General features: G+C 31.1%; 1 protein-coding gene and 1 non-coding gene across 2 annotated transcripts; one reads left to right on the top strand and one right to left on the bottom strand.

Moving 5' to 3' along the window:
• Positions 1-14,440: 14,440 nt before the first annotated feature.
• Positions 14,441-14,512, top strand: TRNAE-UUC (transfer RNA glutamic acid (anticodon UUC)). The gene has a single exon. It is a non-coding gene; the product is annotated as a tRNA-Glu (tRNA).
• A 461-nt stretch (positions 14,513-14,973) lies between these two features.
• LOC112749467 (gamma carbonic anhydrase 1, mitochondrial) lies at positions 14,974-17,836 on the bottom strand. Its single transcript, XM_025797715.3, has 5 exons — positions 17,412-17,836; positions 17,140-17,283; positions 15,971-16,096; positions 15,714-15,865; positions 14,974-15,535 (listed from the first exon to the last, which is right to left on the bottom strand). The coding sequence occupies exons 1-5, from the start codon at positions 17,524-17,526 to the stop codon at positions 15,287-15,289; spliced, it is 786 nt and encodes a 261-aa protein (XP_025653500.1). The 5' UTR covers positions 17,527-17,836; the 3' UTR covers positions 14,974-15,286.
• Between the last annotated feature and the right edge of the window lie 1,288 nt (positions 17,837-19,124).

Below are 19,124 nucleotides of genomic sequence, written 5' to 3'. Positions count from 1 at the left end.
GTGAATTGGAATTTGGAACACCGAAAATGGAATCAAGAAGGGTGGTATGCTTTATGCTAAAAACAAAAACAACGGAGACCCTGCTGACCCATGAGTCCATGACCATTGCATTCAGACAAAGGTTACAACTTACACGCACTCCAAGTACTACCTTCGAATTTAGGACTACTTGGATTTGTTCCTTTGGACGCATCTGCATGCTAAGCTGTCTGGCTTCAATATTATTCCCACCCGATCATAATTTGTTCTTCTTCATCTACTCAAAATAAATAAATATGAAAATATTGAGATATTCACTTTTACCCAAATATATATTGTTAAGTCATTTTAAAACATCTTAAAACTTTTGTAATCATTCAATTAAAAAAATTCATTTTTCATATTCATAATATCTGTTAACGATATCATTAGTTAAAAAAAATTAAAGTTTTTACTTTAAAAAATAGTTTTTATAAATTTTAATAAATTAAGTCATTTTTTGCTTATATATGTTTATTTAAGATATATTTTTCTTACATTATTTTTGTAGTTCTTTTTGTTAAGTAAATTCTATTACAGTAAGTCAACAAAAAAAACTATTACAGTATTGTAGATAGTTAAAACAAGTTTGTTAACACATCTAGACTAGTTTGTTATTCCGTTTGTTATCAGTTCTCTATTTCCAGAAGCTACTGTAGTATTTATATGTACAACTTCATCAATTTTTTTTAAGGTACAAGACAAATAACACAGCAAAATATAAAGATGAAAAATTAGAAATTTGTATAAAATTAAAATATGACTTTCTTTGAGAATTATAACTTTTCTCTATTACAAAGAGACTACAATAACACTCTCTTTTGACAAAAGAAAAACACACTTCTCTCTACATATATAGGAGAAAACTACTCAAAGAAATATTATGTTATTCTATCTAGATGACTTGATTGAAATGAATTAAAGAAAAACTCAATTTACAGTTGAGTCTCTTCAATATGAATCATCCGTCAATTAGAGGTATATAATTCTTTTCTTTTTCAACCATTAAAATTCTGAATTTGGATCCTCTAAATTTTGAACTTTTATTTTAGAGGATAAAGTGTGATCTTTCACCTTTGAATGGTTTCTCTCTCATATTTTCTCTTAGTCCCACCTATAAAATAAATGGTAAGAGATTACATTTTACCCTTTAAAATGAAATTCAAAATTTAGAGAATCCAAATCCTAAAATTTTAAGGTTATAAACTAGGATTGTTTATTACCTTTCATTTTATTTAATTATTATTTATTTATTTATTTTCTAAAATTAGCTTTACTAATTTTCACAATCTCCCACTTAAAGCTAATTTTGATAAATTTTTAAAATTCATGTTGCTCATGTATTCGATAGGCCATATGAGAATCTATACCATTCAAAATTTTCAGTGTTGATTGGTTTTGTCATGGCATCTGCTAGATTATCTTTAGTGTGAATGTTCTGCATATGAACACTTCCTTCATCTACTACTTCCCGATCAAAGTGATATTGTACTCTAATGTGTTTTGTTCTTGAATGAAATGCAGGATTCCTTGCAATGTGCAAAGAACTCTGACTGTCACAATATACAAGAATCTTCTATTGTTTGTGCCCGAGTTCCTCCATCAACTTTAGGATCCAAATAGCTTTCTTGCATGCTTGTGTAGCTGCTATATATTGAGCTTCTGTAGTAGATAAAGCTACAACAGTTTGTAATTTAGATAGCCAGCTCATAGCTCCTCCTGCAAGTGTAAACACATAGCCTGTAGTAGATTTTCGTTTATCAAGATCACCTGCAAAGTCTGAATCGACATATCCATTAATAATGAATTCCGATCCTCCAAAACATAATGCAACATCTGAGGTCCCTTTGATGTATCTCAAGATCCTCTTAACAACATTTCAATGCTCTTTACTCGGATCTGCCATAAATCGACTTACCACCGCAACTGCTTGAGCAATATCTGGCCTTATACAGATCATGGCATACATAAGGCTTCCCACCACTGATGCATATGGTACTCGAGACATTTTCATCCTCTTTGCTTCACTACTAGAGCACATACTTGAGGATAATTTAAAATTCATATGAAGTGGGGTTGAAATTGACTTACATTCTTGCATATTGAAGCGTTGCATGATCTTCTTCAAATAATTCTTTTACGATAGCCAAATCGTTCTATCCTTTTGTCTCGGTGGATTTGCATCCCTAAAATCTTATTTGCTAGTCCCAACTCTTTCATATCAAACTCTCTAGCCAACTGTGCCTTCAATTCTTGGATTCATTCTTTGTTGGGACCTCCACCAACATGTCATCCACATACAACAGCAGAATGATGAAATCATTATCACCAGACCTCTTGTAATAGGTACAATGATTTGAACTAAGTCTGTTATATCCAAGGCTAATAATGAAAGAATCAGATCTCTTGTACCAACACCTTGGCGCCTGCTTTAGACTGTACAGAGATTTAGTTAACCTGCAAACCAAGTTTTTTTTTCCTTGTTCTTCAAAATCTTCTGGTTGGAGCATATATATATCTTCTTCAAGTTCTCCAAGCAGTCTTTACATCTAATTGCTCTAGATGTAAATCAAATACAGCACACATAGCCAAAACTACTCTAATAGTAATTAGTCCCACCACTGGAGAAAATATTTCATTGAAATCAATACCTTCTTTCTGAGCATATCCCTTGACAACCAATCTTGCACGATATCGTTCCACCTTATCATTACTATATCGTTTGATCTTATAAACTCATTTGTTACCAATGACTTTTCGACCTGCTGGAAGTTCAACAAGTTTCCAGGTATGGTTCCTATGTAATGCCTCAATTTTTTTCTTGCATTTCTGTCATCCACATAGAAGTGTCTGGATTGCGCATAGCCTCCATAAAAGTTGTTGGCTCTCCATCTTCTGTCAGAAGACAATATACATCATGGTTTGTCAAAACATAATTTGAGTGCCATGATGGTGTTCTTCTTTGTCGAGTGGATCGACGAACTTCTATGTCGTTGGCCCCTGCTTCTTGTTCTTCGTGTTGTGGTTCTGCTTCAGAAAGATCACCTTCTCTGCATTTTTCATCTATTTGAACAGTGGTTATTTTTTCAATAGTGCTGTCATTTTCTTGTTCTTTTTGCAATTCATCTTCTACAAATATCACATCTCTACTGACAACTACCTTGCAGGCAGTGGGATCCCACAGGCGATACCCTTTAATTCCGTCAGCATAACCCAATAATATACATTTTCTATACTTTGGGTCCAGTTTTGTTCTTTCCTGAAAATTGTACATCACGTATACAGGACAACCAAATATATGTAAAGAAGAATAATTAACTGGTTTACCTTGCCACATCTTCATTGGTGTCTTCAACCCAATTGCAGTTGATGGTGACCGATTTATCACATAACAGGCGGTTTTAATAGCTTCTGCCTAAAAAAACTTGGCTAAACCTGCAGTTTGCAACATAGCTCGTGCTCTTTCTAGGAGAGTCCTATTCATTCGCTTTGCTACACTATTTTGCTGAGGCGTATATGCAACTGTGAATTGCCGCTGAATACTTGCTTGTTTGCAAAATGAAAGAAAATCACCATCGACATATTCTCCTCCATTATCTGCCCTTAAACACTTGATCTTCTTTTCGGATTCAATTTCTAACTTTGCTTTGAACTCTTTAAGCATCGCAAATACGTCTGACTTCTTCTTGATCAGGTACACCCATAGCCTCCTAGAGTAATCATCAATAAATGATACAAGATATTTTGCTCCTCCTAGGGACATCTCGGGTGATTTCCACACATCAGAATGAATCAACTCCAATATATGTTTGCTCCGAACAGTTGATCTACCGAATTTCAATCTATGTTGCTTGCTTGTAATGCAGTGCTTACAAAATGGTAAGTTTATCGATTTGAGCCCGGAAATGAGATTTCGTTATACAAGAATCTTCAAGCCTCGTTCTGACATGTGGCCTAGTTTACAATGCCATATCATCGTCATTTTTTCTTGGCTTGCTGAAGCAACTGATGTCTCTGCCTCTTACAAAGTATCTCCCACAAGCATGTATAGATTTGCTGCAATCTTTTCTGCTTTTATTACCACAAGAGCTCCTTTAACAACTTTCAAGATCCCACATTCAATATGGGTCTTGCAACCAAGTTCATCCAATTGCCCAATTGACAACAAATTCTTCTTCAAGCCTTTCACGTGTCTTACCCCTTGAAGTGAACGAATAAAACCATCAAACATTTTTATTTTGACAGTACCCATTCCAACAATTTCTAAGGCATGATCATTTTCCATAGACATCGATCCTTCCAAGATAGGTTCATATGTACAAAACCAATCACGATGAGGAGTCATGTGCCAGGTTGCTCCTGAATCAATAATCCAAACATCAGTGAGCTGTTTGCTGCCTTTAAAACCAATTGTTGCTTCCCCATACAGGATTTTTCTATCATCAGAGGTGCTCGCAACACATCCTTGAGAACTTGATCCTTCTAAAACCTTCTCTATACTCTTTTTATTCCAACAATCTTTCTTGAAGTGTCCTCTCTTACCACAATTGTAGCATTTGACCTGCTTTTTACTTTGTGACTTTGGTCTACTTTGACTCCCACTAGAACCACGCTCATTGATCTTCCTCTTGTCATCAATAAAGCCTCTGCTTATTTTGAGTTCTCTAATCTATCTTCCTTATTCTTGCGCCTAGATTCTTCTTCAAGAACCGCAGCAGCCATATCATCAAAAGAAAGATAATCAATCAAAACATTATTAGTTAAGTTAATGATACGCTAATCATATGAATCTGGTAGACTTTGAAGTAAGAGCTCTACACGTTCGTTTTCTGCTATGGTATATTCCAACGATGAGAGTTGGAAAAATAACATATTTAGATTGTTGATGTGATCCGTTGCTGATGTGGACTCACTCATTCGAAGAGTATAAAGTATTCTTTTCAAGAATATCTTGTTGTGAAGTGACTTAACTTCATATAATTTGGTGAGAGCATCCCAAATTTTTTTTGCTGTCTTTTTCTCTGCTACACTTGATAAAACTGAGTCAACTAGTGCCAAGTGTAAGTTTACAACAACATTGTTGTCCATCTCCTTCTATTTTTCATCTGTAATTTCAGTGGGTCTACATTCAATTACTGTCACACAATTGTCTTTTCTTATAATGGCTTTTATCTTCAATTTTCATACGGAAAAATTACTCCCACTAAATTTTAGAATTTCATACTTTGCTACCTTTTTTTTGGACGGTAATTCGTAGCGGAAAAAAAATTAATCAGCAACCTTTGGCTTTGATACCACTGTTAGGTACAAGAAAAATGACACAGCAAAATATAGAGATGAAAAATTAGAAATTTGTATAAAATGTGGAAACAATTGAATAACTTTCTTTGAGAATTACAACTTTTCTCTATCACAAGGAGACTACAATAATACTCTCTCTACATATATAGGAGAAAACTACTCAAAAAAATATTATGTTATTCTATCTGAATGACTTAATTAAAATAAATTAAAAAAAAAAACTCAATTTATAGATGAGTCTTTTTAATATAAACCATATATTAATTAAAAGTATATAATTTTTCTCTTTTTCAACCATTAAAATTCTAAAATTATAAACTAAGATTATTTATTATCTTTTATTTTATTTAATTATTATTTATTTATTTATTTTTTAAAATTAACTTTATTAATTTCACATCTATCAAGTAATGAAAGTATTTTTGCATGTTATTGTGATAAATTAGTATTTTTTTTATAAAAGTATAGATAAAACTATTAATTAGGCATCAAATTAAAGATCTTGTTATGATAAAAGAGTGTTTTGTAATAAAAAAATGAAAATTATTATTTTTATAATAAAAAAACATCATATATAATATACACTCTCTTAAAATAAATTACAATCATCACACTTTATCAAATAAATTCCCATAATTAATAGGTCGGTCTAGCAAAATTGACATCTCGATATTGGGTTTTTTAAATATTTACTCAATAGTTTAAATCTAGATGTATATAAACTTATAAGTTATAAAGAGAGTATTCTGGTTGATATTTTTTTTTTTTCAAAGTCTCTTATTTTTATGTGCATGATTTAATCATTATTGCAGGTAGTAAACCACTAAAAAAATGTCGAAAATCTTTGAAATTATCGGGAAAAAAATTCAAGGTATAAACGTAGGCCGTATGATTTATCGGCGAATTTTGAGTTTCTAATACTAATTACTATAAAAAATTTTGACGATAAATATTTGTAGAACAATCAATTTAGAGTGATGCATGTTATTATCAGATTTTTTTTAACAGTAATATTAGCACACTTTTTAATTTTTTCTCGTCTTAATTACAGTCAGAAATTTCAATAATAATATTATTTAATAAAATAATTAAAAAATAAATGTCATCGAATTTATCTTATACAAAATTCGATGGTAATATTTTTTTAATCAAAAGATAATTTATATTTAATTTTAATTATCATAATTATAACATGATTAAAACTAAATAAATATTAACAATAACTAAATGTTTCATTAAAATAAAAAATTACATTATAACAAAATAATATCGTCAATGAAATGACGACTAGTGATATATAACTATACAAAATAAAACACTAAATTCTATAAATATTCGTAATCATCGTTGTCATCTTCTTTTTTATGGTCTTTTTGCTAGTTTTGATGCGGCAGTGCTGTCTGAGTTGGTGAAATTAAAGTACAAATGAGGAGCTGCCGCCTCCTACACCACTACCCCTTGCGCGCATTTGCTTATAGTAGATGTTCATCTATCGCCACATGCGTTGTATGTGCTCTAACTCCTGTTTGAGCTCTTGCCTCATGAATTTCGTCTTTTCATTCCTATTCTTCTTGAGTGTGTGGATTTACTTAAAAACCTCCAGCATCAAAATAAGATGCTGTAGAAATTTTGTTTGCACATATTGGATAAGCATACTACAAAATTTGACAATTAATTAAAAAAACAAAGATAAAACAAGATAAGCATATGAAAAGAAGTTATACCATTTTGGTCTTTATCTTCATAATCATGGTCGAACCTCTTATGTATCTCGACACCCTAGCCGACGTCCTGTTGGCCCTATTTGTGATTTGACGACGTCTGAAGCCTTCATCCGTCTCCCAGTATACATAAATGGCTTTTTTAATGTCAGTCAAAGCCACTGTGTCAAGCGATCCTTCCTCATCTATATATACGTCCTTTAATATCTGTTGAAGACACTTTGCCATGCGATAATAGAAGATCTTCTTAATTATCTGGTCGTGAGCCTCATCCCATGTGAATTTCTTCTGCACAATAAAATAATAGATGATTAAAAATTAGAAAAAAGTAAATAAAATCATAATTGAAAGTAATTAACGTTGAATAATTAACTTACTATATACCCACATATTAAAAACATCTTTCTCTGTCCTCGGCAGGGACCTTCTTGTAATTGCGCCAAGCAGTGACGGACCCAAACAATTTTAGGAGTGGAGGTAAAAATATATACATTAAAATAAAATTTGTTAAACGTTATTAATTATATGCAGATATAAAAATTAAAAAAGTTAGTGAACACTTTTATTCTTAAAATATTATTCATTATATATAATTTATAAAAAAATATTTTTTATTCCTAAAACTTAAACTTAAAATATTTTAATTAAATTATAAAAATTTGTTATCCTAACTAATTTTTTATACATATTTAATAATAAAAAACTGAATCAATTAGCACATTAGCGGTTAATGATACACTAATATTTATAATTTGAAACTAGAATTATATATAAATACTAAAAAAATTAAATTTGTATATAAAAAGTATGTTTATATAAAATAATAAAAATATAATTTATATTTTTTTCTTTATTTCTTTTTAAAATAATTAAATTTGTTATATATATTTTTTAATTTAATTTTGATATAATATTATAAAAGATTTTATGCATCTATTTAATTATGTATTGTAATTTAAATATTTTTCATTACTATTTTTAAAAATAAAAAATATATTCTAAATTAGTAAGTTAAACAATTTATTTTAAAATTTTATATGCAACATAGGTACATATAATAGAATAAAAGATATAAAACAAATAATAAGGATGAATAAATTGAGAATAAAATAAAATATATAAAGTCATGAAGAAAATAAAATATTAAATTAATACATAAACTATAATTGTTTGAATTAAAATTTACAATTGAAAATTTCAGAAAGAGAAACAATGAAATTGGAAGAAAAATAGAGTCATAGAGAGCTATATAAAAAAAATGAAGAATTTAAAATTTATCTTTTGATGAAGCGAAGATGACTACTAGACAAGAAATAGAAAAAGAAAGTTGAAAATATAAAAATAAGAAAAAAATTTAAAACTTTGGCCAATTTAATTTAATTTATTTATAGTAGAGTCATTTAAAATTTGAAATAAGGGCACATTATATATAACTATTTTTTTAAAAAATAAAAAATAAAAACATAGTGAGGGGCAAGTGCCCCCTCATGCTTGTTGCTGGGTCTGTGCCTGGCGCCAAGGGTGATTGTAGGCAATTTGATAATATTTGTACACTCATGATACAAATGTTATTATCCTGTGTAAATATACGATGAAATAATTTACACTTATTAAAAAAATATACATTAAATGAGAACTAAATATAAATAGAATATACAAATTAAAGAAGTTTAATGTTTAGACAATTATGCCATCAGACCAAATCATTATTTTAGTGATTTGCAGTGCTGCGCGATTTGAATGGGATCCATGAGAAGAAGCTGACACTGCTACGGGATCGGTCACAGGTGGCGTGGATGTAGGATTCTGCTGATGAGGTGGAAGCGGTAGAGGAGTCCACTCTGACTCAGTTCGAGGTGGAGCAACGACTATAAGACTGATAATTTAGATTCAGGACCATAATGAAAGGATAGTCCCCCTAGAGCTTGTGCCTACGAAATCAAAGACATAACCCATATAGAGGATGACTAGGTAGTCCGGGGTGGGGAATGACCACCAACTCCCAACACTACCTTTACTTGTCACGTTTATCTGAAACAAATAATTAAAATAGTTAAATACCATAATCCAAATTCAATATATAATATTAAAACAAACAATCAACACATCCTTGTCAAATTTTTTAAAAAAATTGACAAACTTTCAGCTATTATTAGCGACTTCCACCAAATTTAATTTTTAACTTTTACAAACTAAACATGTCTTTAAATAATTTTAACAAAAATTTTAGTAGAATTTTTTTCTTAATTCAAAGACCTCCACCAACAAAATTTCTCAGTTTTCACCGTTCAACAATCGCAACCATATATTAAAATAAAGAAACATTCGAGCAAACATAAAATCCTAGTCGTTTTAGTGTGTATCCCCTTATTACTCCACAATTTTTCAACAAATAAAGGTTTCGAGAAGACACTAGGCAACCTTCTCCCACTTCTGTCCTAAAATTCTATCTTAGGAAAGTAAATTTGGCAAAAAACTAAAAACAATTTAATATATCTAAAAGAAAAAAAACAACCTCGATACTGCATGAACAATCCATATATATAAGCAGCACGATAACGCTATACAATATTTAAACAAAAAAAAAATTATAAAGTAGAAATAAAGTTGGCAAAGGTTAACAATTAATAAATAAAATTAATAAAATTTGTAAAAAAATTATAAAAATTAAATGAAGTGAATTATCCTAAACTAATCCAATAAACTCTAAACTAATCCAATAAATTTTAAACTATAAATTTACATAATTAGCTACTCAACCTAAACCCAAGATCTTAATTAATCCTAAATTAACTTACTTTATCTAATTTTAACTATAAATTATTCTAACTCAAACCCTAAACTAAAGCCAATATTATGTAATAAAAAAAGTTTAATAAAAATTTTAATAAAACCCTATTGATAAAACAATTATAAAAAGAACTACTTTATCTAAATAATTACTTTAATTTAAAACTTACCTAACTTAACTTTATTCAATTCCTAATTAGACTAAATTAATCTAACAAAAATATAACCCTAATCACACATTTCATAAAAAAATAATAATAAATTTAACAAAAGTTTTAACTAACCTAACCTAAATTAATAAAAAAAATTCTTCAAAAAATCTAATTTATCTAACTAATTACCTTAATTAACAACTTAACTAACCAAATCTTATTTAATTTCTAATTAGACTAAATTAATCTAACAAACAATATATTAAAACTCTAATAACACATTTTATTAAAAAAATGTAATAAGTCATAATAAAATCCTAAATTAATAAAAAAATTATGTAAATAAAAACATTCACCGAAAAATTACTTCTAACAGTGGCGGTGGCGCAATGGTGGTAATGCTGTGATGAATAGTGGCAACATTGTTTTCTCTGGTGGTGGTAGTGGACATTAGGGTTTAAGATTTTCTCTTTTTATTAAAAAAACATCGATGGAAAAACTACTTACTTTTGGCGCGGTGGTCTTTAGTAGTGACGATGGCGGTACAGTGGTGACCTTCAATGGCGACGGGACAACGTCATAGGTGAATGGAGACGTGGCAGAGTTGTGCTCTACGACTCCCACAGTAGTGACGGAAACGTTCTACATAGCAGCGATGATAGAGGAGCAGTTGCGGCAGTAGGCTTGTAGGGGCTACCTTCAATGGATGAGAGGAAAAGAGAAGAAAGAAAAAGAGAAGAGAGAGAGAGGCTATGCAGAAGTGACGGAGAAGGAGCGAACATTTTAAATTTACTCCAAATTTACTGTCGGATTTATTGGTGACAAAATCCGATGTTAACAAACTGACGATTATCAAAACGACACGTTTCATTCATTGATGTTATTCTTGGATTTTTCGGTCACAAAATCTGACAGTAAACTTGGCGCCAATAAAATCCAAATTCGCACAAAAAATTACTGTTGAATTTGGGATGAGATACCAAATTTGACGATAATTTTTTGGCTAGATAAATTATTATGACAATTTTTTGGAAATTTTGACGGTAAAATTGATGGAAACATTCCACCCAAAATTCAACAATAATTCTAACAGTTTTTAACGAATTTTTTGTAATGAACGTTTGGATAATACAAAAATAAATAAATAATTAAAAATTAGATTGATAGCGCCCAGTTTTTTTTTTTTTTTTGTTTTAATAAAATCGGATTTCATACCTCTTTTTTGTTATATCTTCAACCTATCAATTAGCAGTAATAATTAGCAAATTAAACCAGTAAAATATATATGGTGTAGGCAATCACTTCATAACTTAATCAACAGTTTGGCTATTACATCCGGTGGAAAGCCAATACCTAGCTTTTGCTCCATTCATACAGTTGTAGAAGAGCATTATTATTTGAGTTTAGGTAGCCAAAGAATCATAGTCAGTTAGTCACTTCATCATAAAATAAAGTTGCATTGGTAAAGCATAACGATCGAACAAACATATTCATATTCGATTTGATCATATTGTTTTCGCCAAATCTGTCACTTGAAAGCTATTCGTAATAATAAAAGATAGATGAATGAGTTAATTAACCACACTAAATTTAATTCATTATTAATTATTTAAGTTGAAATACGATATGAATAACATTATTATTCATTCCACAATATAGATCTAATGATACGCCATGATCACAAGACAAAAATTATGTTCATTGCTTCATTTTAAAAAATAAATTATTGCAGTTTTATATTAATTACTGTAATACATTGAAAATGGAAACCCAATAGATAATTGAGTAATGCTACACATCCAAGTCTTTTTATGAATCAAATCCAACCAAGTTAAATAATAAGATTTAGATAATATTAGTCATAATTGATTTTTGTTATATTAGACTAATTTAGTTAGATTTGATTAACAAAAATATTTGGATGTATAATATTATTCTAGTTTAATTAAGGTAATTAATATCCAAAATATGTTGTCTGTTTTGGTAAGGTTTTTGTTAAGATCGTGAGGCATCCAGTACAAATAAAAGTTATACAAGATATTAAGAATCAGACTTATTTTTCAATTATTTAGACTTGGTCTAAATAATTTATTTAATATAATTTTCTAAAGCTTGTTTATTTATTTATTAAAGGTTTGTATGTCGTTGTAGGACTTTGATGGTTGCGCTGGCCTATTCTCACCCAAGGAAACACAAGGACGTGAGCAGTTGCAATCATTAAACACCAATAATATATTGAAACGTAAAATTGAAACCAAACCTTTTGTAATTAATTAAAGAAAAGCCTATCACTGATTAAGCACGAGAAAATGAAAAGAGGGCTCATGAGTATGATAAGACAAGGAACACGCGCATTGAAATGATAGAGGTTACATGTTAGAGGGTGGTGGTGTTGCTGCTTGCAACATCCAAACGCTTAATTGCTTCATAAAAGAACTCGAGATTCATGCCTAACCTCTAGAGACATGAAATATTTTATGAAAAAAGTATAAATCTAAATTAAATGTCGTTTATATCTTATTTAGTAATAGACAAAACAGATGAATAGACAGGATACTTAACACTTTATAACATGCATATAACAAATTAGCAATTATAACATGCTTATGAAAGTGACGGGAGATGTTGTAGCATCAACATCATTTACCTTGAAAGCCTCGTTCTTACTTCTTACTCGAATTGGTGACTAAAACTGTTGCAGGCTGATAAGGGGAACCAGAACTAGTAGCTACAGGATGTTGAGACTCTGTAAATTACATTTTTACTGAGGAAAGATCAAATCAAATGTAAAATAATTTATTAGATATTACAATTAGCTAAAAGTATAGTGTCTATTAACTAATTAAAATTATTGACTCTTAAGTTTTTTTCTTTTTATACATTATTAATCCTCCATTCATAAAAAAAAAAGAAAAAAAATGAATTAAATGTGAAAAAGTTAAAATCAATTTTGATTTGTTAATGTGTTGGAAATGAATGTGCACAAGTTAAACAAATATCAAGTTACATAAATATCAAGTTGAAGAACATAGTAGAATTATCATGAACTACAAATGTTTAGTTACAAGTGTCATATTATAATATAGTTAAAAATATTGACTAATCTTTATATTATGACCATTAGGAGAACTTATTTGCAAGTTGTTTAGTTGGATATCCTTTTACTTCCATAAGAATAGGATAAATAGATAGTTTGGCCTTAAGTTTATGTATACCATTTTATTAAGGGTTATGAGTCATAATTAGTGAATATTAAAAAAAAATTATTGGATTTTTTTCGTATATTGTGTCTCTATATTTATTTTATGTGTCAAGTTATTAGTTACATTTTTTGTTAGAGAATATTGGTTTCGTTTTTTTGATATTTTTTCTTTGTTTTTTGGAGCTTAATTTTTTGTTAGTGAATATTTTGAGTGTAATTAGAACTTAATTTTAGATGAAAAATCACAAATTACTATTTTATATCTCCATAGAGATTTAGTTAAAAATTTAGAATGGAGTGATTATCCAAATTCTATAACTTCTTTATATCATATTTCTTTAGTAAAACATTTAATATATATTTTTTTTTTTTGTGTCAATTGTAAATTTTGAGCCTCGGTTCACGCTCCATTTTCTAGCATTGAATACAATAATGCTTGTTATATTAGTTGTATGTATGTATAATTGTATATAACTAAATATATTCACATGAAATACAGGATGACAATTCCAATTTTGTGTTATTTGTGTATATATATAGAAGGTATTGAGAGAAACACATAACACCCAAAAGAAACCAAACCAACAGTGATGGGAATCTGAATGCAATTTATGAAGCCAAGATTATTGCCTTTTATTTGATTGAAGGATCATCTTTTGGTTTGTCCCCATATAGCCTACAATCAGCCGTATGTTAAGCTACTATTGTACTCTTTTTTCCTTCTTCTCCTCCTTTAAAAAATAATTATTTATTTTTTCTTTTTTGCTTTTTGTTTTCATAAGAGGATGTCATACCGTTTGCAAAAGAAAAAGGGAGGATTCAAATGGTTTTACTTCATCACTTTTTAAGTGATGACCAATTACATTACAATGAGGAATGAAGCTTTTTGCTCTATGACCAAAGCATGGGTGATTATGTCATTTCAACCTGCTAGTACCGCTGAGAAGATTTAAAAATCAAGTAATCAAAGAACATAGACCTTATACAAGCCTCATAGCCACAGCCAATGGGACCCTTTATGTCCGCCACTTTATAATTTCACTTATGCAGTCACGGATCATTAGAATCTCCTGATTCTCCTCCGCTAATGATCCTTGCAATAAACATCATTACATCAATCAGTTTGTTTGTTTCATAATGGAAAAAATTAATAAATACGTTAGCAAATCATGAATTGTTCAATGTGGTGAACATAAACCCAACGTTAACATCAACTATATGTAATAATAATATATATTCTTATAATGTCAATAACTTCCGTTGTCGTCCAGCGGTTAGGATATCTGGCTTTCACCCAGGAGACCCGGGTTCGATTCCCGGCAACGGAATTTTTTCAAATCGTGCATTATTTTCCTGTTTTATTGGGTACATATGGAAGGGAAAGTGGGAAACAACGGGTATTATGTGAAAAGGTATTGAAATAACGATAAATGCTATCGATAGACTCATAGAAGCCATTATGTGAAGAGAACAGCTTGTTTATAATATTTATAATAATAAACTAATAATTAACTTGATTCACTATGTGCCGTTTCCTGTAGTACGATCCAGTACCAAGCCTTAAAAAGCAGTTCGTTTTCTTTACGCATCACCCAAGTAAAAAGGAATATTGCGTATCTGAGAAATCTCAAAGACAATCATTTTAGATGCACGCACTATCCGAGAAAGCAAACGGCTTATTTCCTGAGTGATATATACAAAAGAAGACATTATTATACGATAATATATAACATGACAGGTGATGAAGAGAACAGAAATTATTATCGATGAAAATACAGATTCAACTGGCTTATCTGAACTGATATCCTTTATTATTCTAGAATACATGTCCAACTACAACGTTATAGAATTGTAGATATATGTCTCTGGATGACTGAAACATTACCAAATAGTTCCACTCTTTTTCTCACCAAGAAACAGAAAGTAAAGCTCGAATTGGCCACACAGTATAGCTATACGCCAAGATGCAGCATGTTCTTTTTTGAATATTTGAGATATCAGTACGAGCCCACAAACTTATTGGAAACAAATGCGGCCATTCTCCATAAAATCGCAGATAAAATATTCTCACTTAGATTAAAAAAGAAAAAGAAAAGAAAACTCTAAGAAGCCTTTGATGATTTGTCTAGCAAAACATCATCCGAAAGGTTAGGCACTGAATCATGTTCTCCATCACCACGAGCAAACTTCTTTCGAACTACTTTCTCAAATTCAGTTGCATCAAGTTCTTTCTCATTCTCAGCTGCATGAGCCTGAGCCAAATTGGAATAATTTAAGGCAGATTGTGAGAAGAAGGCCATTTCGTCTTCAGTGAGCTTCCTCAGAAACCTTGCTGGATTACCTCCCCAAACCTGCATTTGAAAGCAGTCATTCGGCTTAAAATCATAGTCAAAGGCATCGGTGAAATGAACTGAAAAACTCTTAATCATTCATTTTAGGCCTAATTGAATCACCTACTTAAGCAACTTCCATTTATCTAATTGCAAGAGAGCTATTCCCTTTGGAGGAAAACAAAAGGCTCATACAAACCTCTCCATAGGGAATCCTTGTGTTCTGCCTGACAAGAGCTCCAGCAGCAACCATGGCGTGCTTCTCAATATATACACCATCAAGCAAGGTTGCGCCCATGCCAATAAATGCCTCATCCTCAACAGTGCATCCTTGTAACACAGCACTATGTCCTAATGTTCAACATATAACCATGGTATACAAATCTTAGATAAAGATCACATTAGACCCATTCTTTTAATTAAGGCATGCAAAACATGATCACGGCTTCCACTCACCGACAGTGACATTATCTCCAATGATAGTTGGCAAAACCTTTCCACTCAAATTAGACTTGGCAACATGAACAAGAGTATTGTCTTGTATATTAGTTCCAGATCCAATACTAATGTTGTTAACATCACCTTCACACAAAGAATATGAATTAGTTAAAAGTAAAAAACAACAGGCTATGCACAAATAAACAGAAGAGGAGCGATTGGGAAATATTAATACTCAACCACGTTATAAATGTAATATAAGCCATGTGTGCAGTTGTGTAGGAATAAGATAGCTAAAACAGTTTTCGACAATACCATCTGAATGCAAAGAGTTGAAGCAGTGAAAAGAGTAGGAAACTAAGAAACAAATGTGAGGTCATTCTTGATCAACATTAAGAAAGGAGTAGACTAAAGTAGATAGGCAGCAATCGATCAATCAATCTGGATCACACCAAGAAGCAGATATATCTGATTTACCATCTTTTGAACGAAAAAGACGCATTTTAGAAAGCCTTACTTTGTTACTCGGGACTTAACATTCTAGTTAAAGCAAACACTTTAATATCTAATCAGCCATACCCACTAGATTGATATTCTAGACAGAGCGATTTCATGTGTGGGGAGCCTGTGAGCATTATGACCAATGGTAGGCTTGGAAGGAAAGATAAGATTTGGAGTGGTGGAAAATAGGGAGCAAAGTAGAAATGGAGGTGGGATTATAATCGGTTCTGTATTCAGTTCTTCGCTCATTAGTGCTTGTAAAAGATATGCAATTGGAATGAAAAATCATTAACCCAAAGTTTAGAGTCCTGCAACTGAACGAGTCTCAGCACACTTAAAATTGTATGGTACTATGAATAAGTGAGTAGACTACTTTTAAAGCTCCCCTTCCTAATCTCAGATCAACAAAGGAAAGCCTAAGTCAAGCTTGGCACTCTCAACCGATTCTCTATAAATTTATAAGATGGTAAAAGGATAATTAGCATACTAAGCAGGTTTACGAAGTTATGGCATGTCCAATGCAGCAGTTGAGTGCAGAAAAATAAAACTGAACTGTTTGGTCTTACTCTTATCCCATAGACTAAGCTATTGCAGCATATATTCAATAAAACAGCATATGATATGTATGTATATAAACAATAAAAATGGTGGAGGTGGAGGTGGAGGTGGAGGCGAGTGTAGATTACCTCTAAGAACACATCCATACCAAATGGAAGAACCATGGCCAACGTGAACATCGCCGGTGATGGAGGCGCTAGGTGCCACGAAAGCATCCCGGTGGACCACAGGAACCTTATCGAAGACATTCATCAGAGGTCGATGCCTTGACACTGAACACAGACATCAAATCAAAGCAATTAAATACAGAATCTATTATACATTATACATTGTTTTCTAATTGTAACCCTAATTGAATCGAAAATGGAGAAAGAAGAAAAGTGAAATGGTAGGTACGTACGTTGTTCCTGGAAGAAGTAATTGCCCTGGAGGCGGGAGCCAAGGCGATCAAGGGCTTGGCCAGTCTCGCGGATCCAGAATCCAACGGTGTAAAAAGCTCTGCCCAGTGTTCCCATCTTCTCTCTCTCTCTCTATAACGGCGCGGTGCACAGTGAGCAGTGGTAGTGGTTAGTGTAATTTGGTGGTTCTTAGTAGTGAGTGGCCACCGCAACTCGATCTTCTTTCGTTCCCTTCTCTTTCTCTCCTGTGCCCTGTTGTGTGAGTTAGGGAATCTCGCCCCGCCTAGTTTCCTTTATTTTCACCTTGGCCCTTGCAAGCTACACGTATTTGCTTACCTTCCTCCTCATTTTAAGTTTTTGCAGTTTAGACCCTACTGTCTTAATTTGCGCATTTGAAAAAGTCTAGAGAATCAACTAGGCCAATTCCAACCAACTACAATATCTATCTACTTAATATATTAAAATTGGGTTTTTCCCCAGCTAATAAGGGTGACGTATCAATCTTTCGTGAGTCCGTTTTTCCTCCAAAACGAATAAAATTTTTCATCTATTCTAAATTATTTTATAAAAAACACCTTTATTATAATTATATTATTATATTATAATTAATATTTAATGAATAATATATAATTATACTAATTTAAGAACATATCTTCATTATAATTATATCAAATCAATATTTAATGCACTATTAAACTACTTATCAATTATAATGCGTAATTACTGTACATAATAAAAAATTGCCTTAATAATAAGTAATTTACATATTTATTTTTGTTTTACTAAGGTCTATAAATAGTATTTTTTTGTGGTACATGAATCTAAATTTGAGAGTCAGCTCATAATTTTATATTTAGTATTTTTTTACTACTTCATAGAATTAAAATGTATTCTTCGTTTTTTATTGAAGTTGATCCTTTTAAGGTATAATTTATAATTTTTTATAATATTTTTCATATACTCATTCTATTATATTATTCTTTTAATAATTTATTAATTGTTGTTACTCTAAGTTATTCTTATCGTCTAATGTTCCAGTTCGATTGTCATTTACCACAATCGTTTACAATGCATCACATCTATGAAATACCTTATCGAGTTGTCTTCACTGATTCAGGTTCTAACTACATGGATGTAAGTGTTCAAAGAAGGGGCAATAATCTCTACTTTACCGAAGGATGGTTGGATCTACTCACCTATTATGACCAACCTAATGGAATGTGGTTAAAGTTAGCTTTCTTGGGAGGAGCTCGATTTTTGATTGAGGAATTGCATCCACGAAATTTTATAGGGCAAGTTCAAGTTCCATCCCCTCCATGCTTTTTACGTTTGCCCGAAAATCTTCAAAGTGGAGCACATAATGAGATTGAATTCTCTCAGTTTAAGTTCAGTTTTGCTAAATTCGTGACAAACTCGGATATGCAATTTCAACGATTGGTAATATATTTAAATTTTCTTATTTTAAGTTGTTCATTATTAAAATAATTTTATAACATATTGTGATTTTTTTCAGAAATTACCGCCTTTCTTTTGCATGCATGCAATGCCATTGAGAGGAATAAGGATTAGTTTGGTTTCTCTGTGTGGCAATTCTATACCTTGCCGCATTGCATGAATAGCGGATGATGAAGCTTATTTAACAAGAGGATGGTTTGAATTTGTACGAATTCTAAATGTTGATATTTACGATGTTATTTCAGTTAGTTATCATTACG

Source organism: Arachis hypogaea, chromosome 15 (genome assembly GCF_003086295.3).
Source record: "Arachis hypogaea cultivar Tifrunner chromosome 15, arahy.Tifrunner.gnm2.J5K5, whole genome shotgun sequence".
Taxonomy (NCBI): Eukaryota; Viridiplantae; Streptophyta; class Magnoliopsida; order Fabales; family Fabaceae; genus Arachis; species Arachis hypogaea.
The sequence above is the reverse complement of the archived record's forward strand: the minus strand, read 5'-3'. Positions and strand labels throughout refer to the sequence as shown.